The sequence below is a fragment of the Acipenser ruthenus genome, chromosome 53 (genome assembly GCF_902713425.1).
Source record: "Acipenser ruthenus chromosome 53, fAciRut3.2 maternal haplotype, whole genome shotgun sequence".
In the NCBI taxonomy this organism is placed as follows: domain Eukaryota; kingdom Metazoa; phylum Chordata; class Actinopteri; order Acipenseriformes; family Acipenseridae; genus Acipenser; species Acipenser ruthenus.
The window spans coordinates 7,846,313-7,859,524 of NC_081241.1; the positions used below are offsets into that span (position 1 = coordinate 7,846,313).

Below are 13,212 nucleotides of genomic sequence, written 5' to 3' on the forward strand. Positions count from 1 at the left end.
GATCAGTGGGTTTCCTACCTGGGAGCAGTGTGTTCATGAGCAGTGAGATATACACCCCTTCCCTTTAGACCTCTCTCCCTCTCTCTTTCTCAAGCACTTAGCCTGGGTAGACTGGCTGCACGGGGTTTTCACATGTTTTAAATGGGATGTTTTAGTCTTTTAGGGGCTGTTAGCTTGACTAACCATCTGGAAGTGTCTGATAGCTTCATCCCAGAGTTGAGAAGCGACTGAAATCATTTGAACCCGAGCTCGCGCTCTGAAGACAAGAGAGCCTCATGGGCTTGTGCCAGCTGGGCATGCTGAAGATGTGAAAAACCTGCTTTTATTTGATCCACAATATTGTCCTGTCTCCTTTCATTCAGTTTGTAACTTTGTTATCTTTTTGGTGTTTGTCTATCCAGAGCGGACATTTCAGTTCTTCTATACTTCACACCCTCAGCTTCTGGGAGGATTCAGGACTGTACCTGTAGTGTTCTTTGAGCAGCTTCACAATAGTATTACCCTGCTATCATTGGCTCCTTCAGCTGGCAGGCAAACCTTTGAAAGATACAATAGACTGAATCGCTCTGTTTTTTTTCTTCTTACATCAGACCCAGCAGTCACTGGACAAAGACCTGCATGAAATAGGCTGGTCTGCTGGTATTGTTTAGTTACAAAGACCTGTATGAAATAGGCTGGTCTGCTGGTATTGTTTAGTTACAAAGACCTGTATGAAATAGTCTGGTCTGCTGGTATTGTTTAGTTACAAAGACCTGTATGAAATAGGCTGGTCTGCTGGTATTGTTTAGTTACAAAGACCTGTATGAAATAGGCTAGTCTGCTGGTATAGTTTAGTTACAAAGACCTGTTTGAAATAGGCTGGTCTGCTGGTATTGTTTAGTTACACAGACCTGTATGAAATAGGCTGGTCTGCTGGTATTGTTTAGTTACAAAGACCTGTATGAAATAGGCTGGTCTGCTGGTATAGTTTAGTTAAAGCAACACTGTGTGGTCATTGTTATAGTAGAATATATTTTATGTGTGTTTAACATTTTCTCCAAAGCTTTTTTGTGCACTTCACGTTTCCAGAGAGCAGCTGCTGTTGACAGACCACTTAGTTTATGTTCATTTCAGAAGTAGGTGCAGAACAAATCATTTATTGAAAATTAAAACTTTACAAAACATTTAAAGAAAAAGTACATGAAAAAAACGTTTGCATTAATTGAAGTACAGAAACATAAAAAAAAAAAAATGGTTATTAAAATGGTCCTTCTTTACATTCATATTTTGGTTTTAATTTGAAACCTGATTATAAAGTGTTGACCTTAAATGGTGCTTTGAATAATAAACAATAAAATTAATAAACAGTAAACTGCTCCCCCTCTCTAAACAACCTGATTTAAACTATAAAGCGTCTTTAACCAAACAGTGCTTGGAACAGTCCTGAAGGTTGTGTGAATAGAGCCCTACATTTCCAATGGAACCACACCAAGTGAAAAGAATTGCTTTCAATCAGGCTCTGCGCAGCTGCAGAGTTTGTCCTGAAGAGGGCGACAAAGGCCAGGCTTAAAACACGTTTCTGCCTTTCCACTGTGGGCAGATTGCACATGTAATGCAAATTGAATGTGATTTACTTTATCCATGGAAATGTCTTCTTTCTTGTGATGATATTTCACTCACATTATAGTTAAAATAAGTAAACAATTATAATATTGAAACTTTGAACTGCCTGACGAGTAGACCCGATACATCTAATTAAATGCAAGTCAAGAGTAAATATGCAACCATTTCCAATGAGATAATTTACAAACTATATTTAAACTAATATTTAAACTAATTTACAATTATAACATGAGGAAAAGGCATCTTGTACCTATTGCTTTTCTGTATAAAGGTATGTATGAAGCCTCACGGGTTATAGATTTGCAAGATGTACCTAAATCCCAGATAGTTCAGCTATATACTATAAATATCCATTTGAGACACAAAATCCCATTCGAAACAAGATCATGGATTTCTGAGAATCTTGCCCATCATGTTTTTCAAACCTGCACATTTGAGTCCTGTGTAGCCATGGAAGTGCAATATAGGAACACAGTGTGGAATTATTTAGTGAGCTACAATCACCTTAAGAGATACTTCTCATACTCACGACATATTGAACGTTTTATGCTGAAACAGCTGTCCAGGTGTGAGTGTTTACAATTACAAATGTTATGCCACAAGCATAAAAACAAATAATTCCCTAGTTTCGCTCTGCAGGTGGCGCCGTTTTACCCCCTAACTTTCATCCAAAGTTGTGTCAGATTGAACATTCCCTTCACCCGAGGAGTGGAGAGGACAGACAGGGAGTTCAATACAAAGGGTTTCTTACAACACAAAACAGTCTAGTTCAGCTGGCAGATTGTTACAGGGGATTCATAATCCCAAACCCAAAACCCAGGATAGAGCGGCTCAGTGAATGTGGTTTGGAATCTGTGCAGGAGGGTCATTGTGTCAGAGACGCCATAAAAGGACAGCGTGCCGGCATTAAAGTCCAGATACACTCCTATTCTGGGGGAGCGGGGGGCAGTTATTGCAGTTTCATTGTTATTGTGCCGGGCAGTGTAACTGGAACCAGAGCAGAGCAAACTCCAGGACTTGTCATTGAATCCAAGGCCACAGGAATCCCCTCCTTTCCTGCTGATTTCTTTATATGTGACTCCTATAGCAGCCCCTCCCCCACTGCACTCAATCTCCCAGTAACAGCGAGTCCCAGACAAACCCTCTCTGCACAGCACTTGGGGATAGCTCTCAAATCTCTCTTGGTGATCATCAGGATACCTCTGGGTCTCTCTCCTCCGTGTCACCTTTCTATTCCCTTCAGACAGACAGAGCTCTCTATACGCTGTGTTGGGGTCCAGTGTGAGCTGACAGGAATCTGATTGAAGAGAACGGATAGAAAAGTCAAATCACTGAGAAATGTTACAGAACCAATAAAAAGATGAATGCATATTAGTGTGGAGTAGTGGTTAGGACTCTGGACTCTTGACCGGAGGGTCGTGGGTTCAATCCCAGGTGGGGGACACTGCTGCTGTACCCTTGAGCAAGATACTTTACCTAGATTGCTCCAGTAAAAACACAACTATATAAATGGGGAATTGTATGTATAATAATATGTATAATAATGTGTAAAAAAAATAATGTAATTGAATACATATTACAGCAAGTTCTTTTTATAATGGCTGTTTCTGACATGAGGATACAGCTTGAAAACAGAAGACGCATTGAGATACAAAGGTACAGAAGGGAGTAATAGGATTGTTTGTATTATTTTGGGTGAGTTTGTGTGAATTCATTTTGCAGCTGACAATCAATGCACAAAGTAATGATGCTATTCATTGTAAAATATTATACACTCCCCTCCAACAAGTATTGGGATAATATAAATACATGCACAATGACTGGGGGAGGGGCATTTGTTTCCATTTTACCCTCTCAGACACTTTGCTTACTAAATATCTTGAATAGAATATCATCTACTGAAATCACTCCACTGTCCTCCCTGCTCCCTCCTCTATGTTCCCTCCTCCATATCCCTGCTGCCTCATTCCTCCTCCATGTTCCCTCCTCCCTCCTCCATGCTCCATTCTCTCTGCTCTCTCCTCAATCCTCTTTACTCTATGCTCCCTCTTCCCTACTCTCCTCCATGCTCCCTCCTCCCTCCATGCTCCCTTTTCCATACTCCCCCCTCCATCCTCCTTCCTCTATGCTCCTCCTCCATGCTCCCTCCACTCTCCTTCCTTCATGCTCCCTCCTCCCTGCTCCCTCCTCCCTGGTTGCTCTACCCTGCTCCCTGGTCCACGCTGTCTCCTCCATGCTCCCTTCTCCCTGCTATTTTATAGACAAGTATATTTAGACTGTAATAATTAAGATTGATAATAATCAATAGATTTGATCTATAATTCTTACTTGAGATTGATTTCTGACTTTGGATAAGTTTTCTCTTTTTATTTTTCTGTCTTCAATAAACTGCTGCTGCTGTTAATTAAACCCTCTTGCTGTTTGATTGTTTTGTTCATTATAATTCCTCAATCTTATCAAACTTCTTCAATTGGAACTAATCAAATGCAGCTCTGCATACAATTACAGTTCACTTAATGTTCCTACAGGGTATGTGTTGCCATTTTACCCACTCAGACCCCTTGCTTACTAAATATCTTCAATAGAATATCATCCTCTCTTCAAATATCTGTCTAATATTTTAATGAGCAATCCATCCCACAAGTGCAGTGATACTGCAATATACATTTACTACCAGCACAGGATGACTGGGAGGGATAGCTGTTCATTTTACCCCACAACTGGTTTCACATGCATTGTACATGTATTAAAAGATGAGATGATTATCTATTCAGGGATACCAAGATATTTAGGGAGAGAAAGGTCTGAGTGGGAAAACAGGCAACAAATGTTCCACCCCCAGTCATTCTGCATGTATTCATCTGAACCAATACTTGTTGGAGAGGAGTGTAGATTAATGGCTTCACAATTACTAATAAATAATAATAATTGCTGCCCTCAAGCTCCACCCCTCCCTGTTCTGTAGTGTTAGCTCTTCTCTCAATGGAGTGACACATCTTTCAATCAAATGTTTCAGTGAAACAGACTTACATTTTAAAAACTCAGCTCTGTTCCTTGGCTTTGGAGCCTGCAGACTGTCAACTGCACCTTCATTCACTGGGTAGAAAAAAGAGAGAGAAATAGAATTGAAACATACAACAGTCATTGTCTGCTGCATCCTCAAATCACTCCCTCCTCCCTGCTTCCTCCTCCCTGTTCCCTCCTCCCTCCTCCACCAGTTACCAGACTTATTTTTGGTCGATTAGCCAATAATACAACCGTTTCAACCCTTTCTGCGTTTCCATTGGTCAGATTATATGTCAGTCACACAGCCTGAGGAACCTGCTGAATGTGAGCTGAAGCAATCATGAAACTTCATCACTGAGAGCCACAGTGGAACGTTATTATAGTTTAAAAAATAATGTTTACACACACACACACACACAGCCTATCAGACATGATTTTTTTTTTTTTAATATCTCTTTATACATTATTCAGCTTCGTGTGATTCTTATTCTTTAGCAGCGTACTGTAAGGTGTCTGTACGCGTATGTTATTAATGTAGTTATAACGTTATATTAAACAGCAACACATCCCACAATCCTCTCGGGAGCGCTTGATAAAGAAACCCGTCCAGCCCTCCCTGATCAATCCAAGAGAAACCCGCGTTTCCAACATCGGAACCACCTCGGCAACAGCCGCTCCGCATCCCATCTGAGGACAGAGCTGCATTTCCATGAGGGAGTCACTGCGAACATGGAGAAACCGGACACCCGAAAAATCACCCGGACCCACACCAACGGGCTTTGAAATACACTCTGATTCGGACTGAAGGGAATCCACTTCACACAAAAAGGGTTCACAGAAATGTGAGCAAACACAACCACCCTCAGAACAAACCCGTGAACACAGAAATGGAAAAATAGAAATGTGAAAGCGCGTCATTTTAACACGCTCCCTAACAATTGTCACGGAAACCCTGACGACAAAAAAACAAAACAAAAACAAAAACAGAAATGGCAGTGCACACGGCGCTACTGCAGGGACGCAAGGTATATGGTGCACATAGTGCTCAGGGTACTCAGTGTGCATGGTGCCTGGTCGCGGTGCACATGGTGCCCGGTGATACAGCGCTAGTGCACGGGCGCACGATAACCAGTGCAAACAGTGTTCGGTGCATGCTGTGTTCAATCGATGCAGAACACGCCAATATGATGTTGAGCATGACCGAGTTCCACGCCTGTACATCCTGCAGGGGCAACATCCCTCAGGAGGACAAGCACACCCTCTGTGTGTGGTGCCTGGGCGTCCAGCATGCCACCTACGCCCTCGAGAGAGAGGTGGCCTGCAGTATCTGTGCTGCTTTTCAGCCCCGGGTGAAGGAGAGCAGGTTGGAAAGGGCCACAAGGCGAGTTCCGCTTCCTCAGTGGCCCAAAGCCCCTCCTCCATGACCTGTCCCAGGACCCCCTGCTGGACATCCCCGGCACACGGGACCCCCATAGTCGCTCTCCATCCCCACAGGCGAGAAGGGTGAAGCGGTCTAAACAGGCCAGGGACATTATGGACCTCAACGCACAAATGGCACAGGCCCTGGAGCTCCTCTCAACAGGCACCTGCGGCTCCAGCTGCAGCACCAGCTCCAACCCTGCCCCAAGTACCGTACCCTCCCTCCCCCAGGGGAGATCAGGGTGAACGGGAAGAAGCGCCCCAGCCGGCACAAGAGGATACAGAGGAGCCACTGAACTACACCTCCTGTCCAGCACGCTGATATAGTAAGCAAACTCGTTAAATTTGCAGACGACACAAAAATAGGAGGAGTGGCAGACACTGTTGAAGCAGCAAAGGTCATTCAAAATGATCTCGACAGCATTCAAAATTGGGCAGACACATGGCAAATGAAATTTAATAGAGAAAAGTGTAAAGTATTGCATGCGGGCAATAAAAATGTGCATTATAAATATCATATGGGAGATAGTGAAATTGAAGAGTTGAACTATGAAAAAGACCTAGGAGTTTATGTTGACTCACAAATGTCTTCATCTAGACAATGTGGGGAAGCTATAAAAAAGGCTAACAAGATGCTTGGATATATTGTGAGAAGTGTTGAATTTAAATCAAGGGAAGTAATGTTAAAACTCTACAATGCATTAGTAAGACCTCAACTAGAATATTGTGTTCAGTTCTGGTCACCTCGTTACAAAAAGGATATTGCTGCTCTAGAAAGAGTGCAAAGAAGAGCGACCAGAATTATCCCGGGTTTAAAAGGCATGTCGTATGCAGACAGGCTAAAAGAATTGAATCTATTCAGTCTTGAACAAAGAAGACTACGCGGCGATCTGATTCAAACATTCAAAATCCTAAAAGGTATAGACAATGTCAACCCAGGGGACTTCTTTGACTTGAAAAAAGAAAAAAGGACCAGGGGTCATAAATGGAGATTATATAAAGGGGCATTCAGAACAGAAAATAGGAGGCACTTTTTTACACAGAGAATTGTGAGGGTCTGGAACCAACTCCCCAGTAATGTTGTTGAAGCTGACACCCTGGGATCCTTCAAGAAGCTGCTGGATGAGATTCTGGGATCAATAAGCTACGAACAACCAAACGAGCAAGATGGGCTGAATGGCCTCCTCTCGTTTGGAAACTTTCTTATGTTCTTCTTATGTTCTTATATATCCGGTCTTCAAGGCCAAGCTCTTGGCCGGAGCCTGACTAGCCTAGTGGTGGCTCGTAGACAGCTGTGGCTGTCACAAGTTCCTGACGCGGATAAGGCCGCGCTGCTAGGCATGCCGATATCCCCAGGACATACCTTTGGGCCAGCTGTGGAGGAGATCTTGCAGAGATCCCACCGGGAATGCGAGGCGTCCCAGCAGGTGTTCGCGTTGCTCTCTCCCCGCGCTCCCGCATGGGACAGGTCGAACCGCAAGCGAGCTCCTCAATCGTGGACAGTCACCAGGACAGTTCCGGTTCTCATGGCTCCGCTGGGTGACCTAAGGCAGTGGTGGCCAATACACAAAACACTGCAATCCATTTTGGTGGATCTCAAAGGGCTCCGCGATCCACCAGTAAGCTATGACAAACAATTATTAGCGGAATTTAATATATTAGTGTCCAATACGTAACAGTAATAATAAAACAAAACAACCACAACACCAAAAACCTAACAAACGCTCTACGCAAACTTTTTTAGATAGATAGCCACGCACTGAAATTTAGGGGCACACAAATATAATAATAATAATAATAATAATAATAATAATAATAATAATAATAATAATAATAATAATAGAATTTTTGCTCAAATGTAATGTTGAATATCTACAGATCTTTTTTGTTTGTTTGTTTTCTTTCTTACATAACACTTGTGCAGTTCAATACTTTTGCATCAACAAAATTAAAAAGATACAACTTTACCTACATGTTCCTCAGAATGCGCTGCTTGCTGTTTATGGTAGCGGGATGGGCTGCCTCTCCGCACACTGCGTGCCGTTTTGAAGCACTGTATTTAATATATTTTCATGTTTGAACTCCTGGCTCCCTGTTAATGCAGTCTTGCCTGCCATCAGTTCCCCTGCATCCTGATAAAATGTGCAAAACATGGATTTTTTTTAACATTGTCAAACTTAAGCCAGGGGAAATCTTTTAGCAACAGTTGGTTGAACTTGTATTTTACACGACTGTGAACACGCTGTAACTAACTCGAAGTATAGGAGGCTGTGTGGTCCAGTGGTTAAAGAAAAGGACTTGTAACCAGGAGGTCCCCGGTTCAAATCCCACCTCAGCCACTGACTCATTGTGTGACCCTGAGCAAGTCACTTCACCTCCTTGTGCTCCGTCTTTCGGATGAGACGTAGTTGTAAGTGACTCTGCAGCTGATGCATAGTTCACACACCCTAGTCTCTGTAAGTCGCCTTGGATAAAGGCGTCTGCTAAATAAACAAATGAAATGAAGTTCCCTGTTCACTTTCATCTTCTGACATACCTGCATGGCTCATTTCTTTTAAAGACGCCAACATATATGAATTTGTTATTTTCCTCATCTTGGTTTGACAAACTGTCTGGAAACAAGTAGCCACCGCACCGATAAATCTGTGAAATTGGCGGGTATGGGATTTGTAGTTTTTAATGTGTGATTAACAGTGGACACCAGTAAACTACATTCCCAGAGTGCATTACGATTGAGCTATGAGTTTAGATCCGACTGCGAGGTTTTTTTTTTTTTGTTATACTTTTTAGCTGAAAAAATAAATCACGTTTATTGTTTACAGTCAACCTTTAGGAATTTCTAGTCGCATATGCGCACCTAAATTAAAATGTATGTTCACACAAGCATTTTGTTAATCTCAGATGTAGAAACTGTTGAGATATTTTCATCTGTGCTACTGGACGACACAAAAGGCTCTGCCCATCAGCTGAAACAAAAACTGTTGTATGCTTACATGCTAGTGCTTGTTCCGATTTGTCCTGAGATCCACCAAAAATCTTTTGCGATCCACTCGTGGATAGGGATCCATGTATTGGCCACCGCTGGTGTAACTTCACACCGCTAACTCTTGGGTTATGTGATTGTGATGCGTCCCTCATATGCTGCCGTTCCTTCTCCCTCGCGACGGCTCTGGTATACATTATCCCATACATAATGTCATTGGTGGTCACCTTCGAATTGAAAGGAACGTTAGGTTACTTACCGTAACCCTGGTTCCCTGAAAGAGAAGACGACCACCAACCACGAGGTCGCTCCGGTCGCCCTCACGGGTTCGATGGAAAAAGAGAAATTGCTTCCTTAGGATGACGGTTTTAATCCCTCGGTGGGCGGGACCGAGTGTGTCATCCCAGGAAGGCGCCTATCAGCAGCTCTGGTATAGAGAGCTCAGCAATACCTGCCCAATGGGCAGGCATATCCCATACGTAATGTTGTTGGTGGTCGTCTTCTCTTTCAGGGAACCAGGGCTATGGTAAGTAACCTAACGTTAGGTGGTACAGCATTAACAAGATGCAATGCGCGTGATGCTGCATCTGGCACTGAATAAAGACGTTTTTCATAAACTCGTGTCTAGTTTATATAGATTACATTCCACAGTACTGTAATGTGTTTGTAATGAATATATTAGTAACACCCCTGTAGTATGTTGAACTTGCTTTAGGCTTGTTGTGAATGTTGTGTGTTTTTCTCCTAGGTGTAATTAACCCTCGCATTGAATTGTTGTGCACAAGCTTTCACTTATAACAACAATGATATTTAAATAATAACGTGGCGGGAAGCGGAATGGAGTGAAAATGTTTGTGGACGGAACAATCATCATCAATATTTATTCGAACGGTTCGATTTTGTGTGCCCAATTAATTGATTGCTATTTGGAGGCTTAACTGTACTGTGATTCTTGAAATGTATTTTTTGTTTACAACTGTAAGTCACCCTGGATAAGGGTGTCTGCTAAGAAATAAATAATAATAATAATAATAATAACTGACAGCCCTACTCAGGACAGATTGTACCATTGTAATATTATATCATGGAATAGCAGCCCTGTTCTGTACTCTGATCCTCCACCATGTACCCTCTGCATTCTGCTATTTACTCACTGTGAGGATGGTCCATCTCATTACTGTGTCTTCGTTTTCGTCGAGGCTCTGGCTGTTTCTTCATTTCCACTTCACACTTTTCCTTTGCTAAGATAAAACAAATCCAAAAAAACAAGGTTTATTTCTAACTCATTTTTTTTAAACAAACAAACAAATAAAATGTTTTAATAATATATGAATTGCACAGTTTCAATAAAACAACACGATAGAAATAATAAAAAGCAACACCTTTCCCTAAAATGGCCGTTCAGAAATCGAAAATAAACCGTGGCTATCCTGTGCATTTCATATATTTAGACAACCAAACACAATCTAATTGAGAACAAGCCCTTTTTGGCCACACATACTCTTTATTACAGCAGTAGCTCTACACAGAAAATGTAAAAGTAAATACTTACACGGATCCGGTGCTGAGGCTCCGGTATCCATCGCTATCTATCTTCTTGTGTTTTTGAAAACTTTACTTCCTCTCTTACTACGTCGATTTGTTATGCATGCAGTTTTTGTTTTTGTTTGTTTTTGGCAATACCTTTTAAATAGGATTAGCTCAAATATATATAAAACAGATATACACTGGCTTTCTAGACCACCCACACAAATAAAGTATATTCTTCGAAGTGGAAATAGAACTTTGGTGTAGAAATCGCTCTGTCAGAACTTGCGTCACAAACAGGATCTGAAAGCGCCGAAGCGCCGCCCGTGGAAGCGCTCAGAACTGCAAGCATTACATCACATCAAACGCGCTGTCTCCCCTTCTGCATTCTCCTGGCCGGGAGGAAGACTGTTCACCTGTCAGACATTAATAAGCAGAGTCGCGGACACAGCAAGATGAAAAACATGATCATTTACTCAATTCTGATACGAGTCTCAAACAGGGGAGTCATTCAGTGCCCCTTGCTTTTTTGTGCGCATGTCACATTATGAGCAACGCAGTGTTCATAGGTGTTGTTTATTTAAATATCACATTTCAACTTGAAAAGTAATGTGTTTTATTTGTTTATTTTTTGCTGAATTATTAAAAGTGTATGGAGTTCACGGAAGATTAACATGAATGGCAAGTTCTGCGCGTATCCGCGGAACATTGAAACCGCCGGGAACGCGCTTTGATTAAACGAGCAAGGCACGCATGCGCACAACAAACAGGGGGCTCTGAATTTGATACTTCACCGGACGAGCCCGCCAGGGGGCCCCCCAGAGCAGTTTCTGTGATGAGTTAAAGGGTTTAAGGAAAGTGTTCCTGTTTTGGGACAACGAAAGTGCAGCGACTAGCCTGACAATGTAACGTTGTTGAATGAAACATTCTCTTTTTTCATGCTAAAAGCTGCAATAGTACTATGTTTTAAAATTGTTCCGCCTAGAAAAAAAACCTCATAGCAACAGCCTCGCCCAAGTTATCGCAATAATTTGCATTTGCTGAAATTCTAAATTATTATTATTATTATTTATTTCTTAGCAGACGCCCTTATCCAGGGCGACTTACAATCGCAAGCAAATACAAATACATTCAAGTGTTACAATACAATTCATACAATAAGAGCAAGAAATACAATAATTTTTGTTCAAGTGTGACAAACCACAATTCAATAATACAGCAGATAATAGTGATAGTTACATCAGGATATGATTAAATAGTGATAGTTACATCAGGATATGATTAAGTACAAAATACTACAGGTTAAACACTTGGCAGATTACAATATTCTGAAGTACAGGATTAAATGCAGTAAAATAGGGGGCCGATAAGAGCAAAATAAAGCACATTTAAATGAAGGGTGATAGTGTCCCAGGATACAAACAGAGGAGTTCTACAGGTGCTGTTTGAAGAGGTGAGTCTTAAGGAGGCGCCGGAATGTGGTCAGAGACTGGGCAGTCCTAACATCTGTAGGAAGGTCATTCCACCACTGCGGAGCAAGAGTGGAGAAGGAGCGGGCTCTGGAGGCAGGGGAGCGTAGCGGAGGTAGAGCCAGTCTTCTAGTGCAGGCAGAGCGGAGAGGTCGAGTGGGGGTGTAGGGAGAGATGAGGGTCTGGAGGTAGCTGGGTGCAGTCTGGTCAAGGCATCTGTAGGCTAGTACAAGAGTCTTGAACTGGATGCGAGCGGTGATCGGGAGCCAGTGGAGCGAGAGGAGTAGTGGAGTTGCGTGGGCGAAGCGAGGCAGAGAGAACACCAGGCGGGCAGCAGAGTTCTGGATGAGCTGGGGCAGGGAGGCCAGCCAGGAGGGAGTTGCAGTAGTCTAGGCGGGAGAGTACCAGGGCCTGGACCAGGATAATAGCTGTTGTGTTACAAAAATGCAAACGAGAAAGGTACGTGTTACTAATAATTCTGTTCAAGTGTTTAAGATGTGTTCTGGGAACTTGTCAGTAAAAATGCTTGGCTTATAACATCTATCACGTCACAGCAACTAAGCAAATAGCAAAATAATAGCCAGGGCCATTTTAACCAATTAAGAAGTTACTGAGTCGAAGAGGACAACGAAAAGCTAAACTCTTCTGTTTTTGAGCTGATATAACTCTAAAAGGATACCTGCTAATACTTATACTCAAGGCTTAAATTAATTTGTTTTCACGAGGACTGTAGCAATTTATTTTCATGGCAATTATTACAAGTGAACATATTTACGTACAGTGAGCTCTGTGCTCGTGTCGGTACCAATATTTGTTAATAAGGAAAGTTTAAGGCACATTTAAAGAATATTTGTGATACTCAAAACATGGGCAGCAGTGTGGAGTAGTGGTCAGGGCTCTGGACTCCTGACCGGAGGGTCGTGGGTTCAATCCCAGGTGGGCTGCTGTACCCTTGAGCAAGGTAGGGTAGACCGGGGCTGGTCGTCACACTGGTTGGTTGTCACAGTGCTCATAACTATGACACTAGATGGTGCAGGCAGGTGATACTAACACTGAAATGTGTGTTCTATTGTCTGGAACTCAACCATCTTGTAATCTGAGGTCAATTCCATCATAAAGGTTAGCATGTATATCTTGTTATTTATGTTATAACTCTTAGTAGTATTGGAGTTTGTTTGAACTGATGGTCATGTTAATAGAACCAGA

General features: G+C 42.3%; 1 protein-coding gene across 4 annotated transcripts; it reads right to left on the reverse strand.

Annotated features, from left to right (window-relative positions):
- Positions 1 to 1,126: 1,126 nt before the first annotated feature.
- Positions 1,127 to 10,245, reverse strand: LOC117432757 (tripartite motif-containing protein 16-like). Of its 4 annotated transcripts, none has more exons than XR_009320164.1 (6): positions 10,165 to 10,245; positions 9,021 to 9,237; positions 8,000 to 8,159; positions 7,391 to 7,651; positions 4,633 to 4,698; positions 1,127 to 2,899 (listed from the first exon to the last, which is right to left on the reverse strand). XR_009320164.1 is itself a non-coding variant. In XM_059016719.1 (3 exons), exons 1-3 carry the CDS (start codon positions 10,226 to 10,228, stop codon positions 2,367 to 2,369), a joined length of 663 nt encoding a protein of 220 aa, XP_058872702.1. In that variant the 5' UTR covers positions 10,229 to 10,245; the 3' UTR covers positions 1,127 to 2,366. The 4 variants fall into 4 exon arrangements, 1 of the variants encoding a protein (XP_058872702.1); XR_004661504.2 differs by having other exon boundaries at positions 7,996 to 8,159; XR_009320163.1 differs by having other exon boundaries at positions 7,391 to 8,159.
- Positions 10,246 to 13,212: the final 2,967 nt, after the last annotated feature.

What these genes read in the sequence shown, in the direction of transcription:
- LOC117432757 (XM_059016719.1), bottom strand. Translation starts at nt 10,228, where the DNA reads ATGAAGAAACAGCCAGAGCCTCGACGAAAACGAAGACACAGTAATGAG. An exon ending in TGAGATGGACCATCCTCACA is followed by an intron (nt 4,699 to 10,164) that starts GTGAGTAAATAG and finishes TTTTCTACCCAG; the next exon opens with TGAATGAAGGTGCAGTTGAC. An exon ending in CAGAGCTGAGTTTTTAAAAT is followed by an intron (nt 2,900 to 4,632) that starts GTAAGTCTGTTT and finishes CTCTTCAATCAG; the next exon opens with ATTCCTGTCAGCTCACACTG.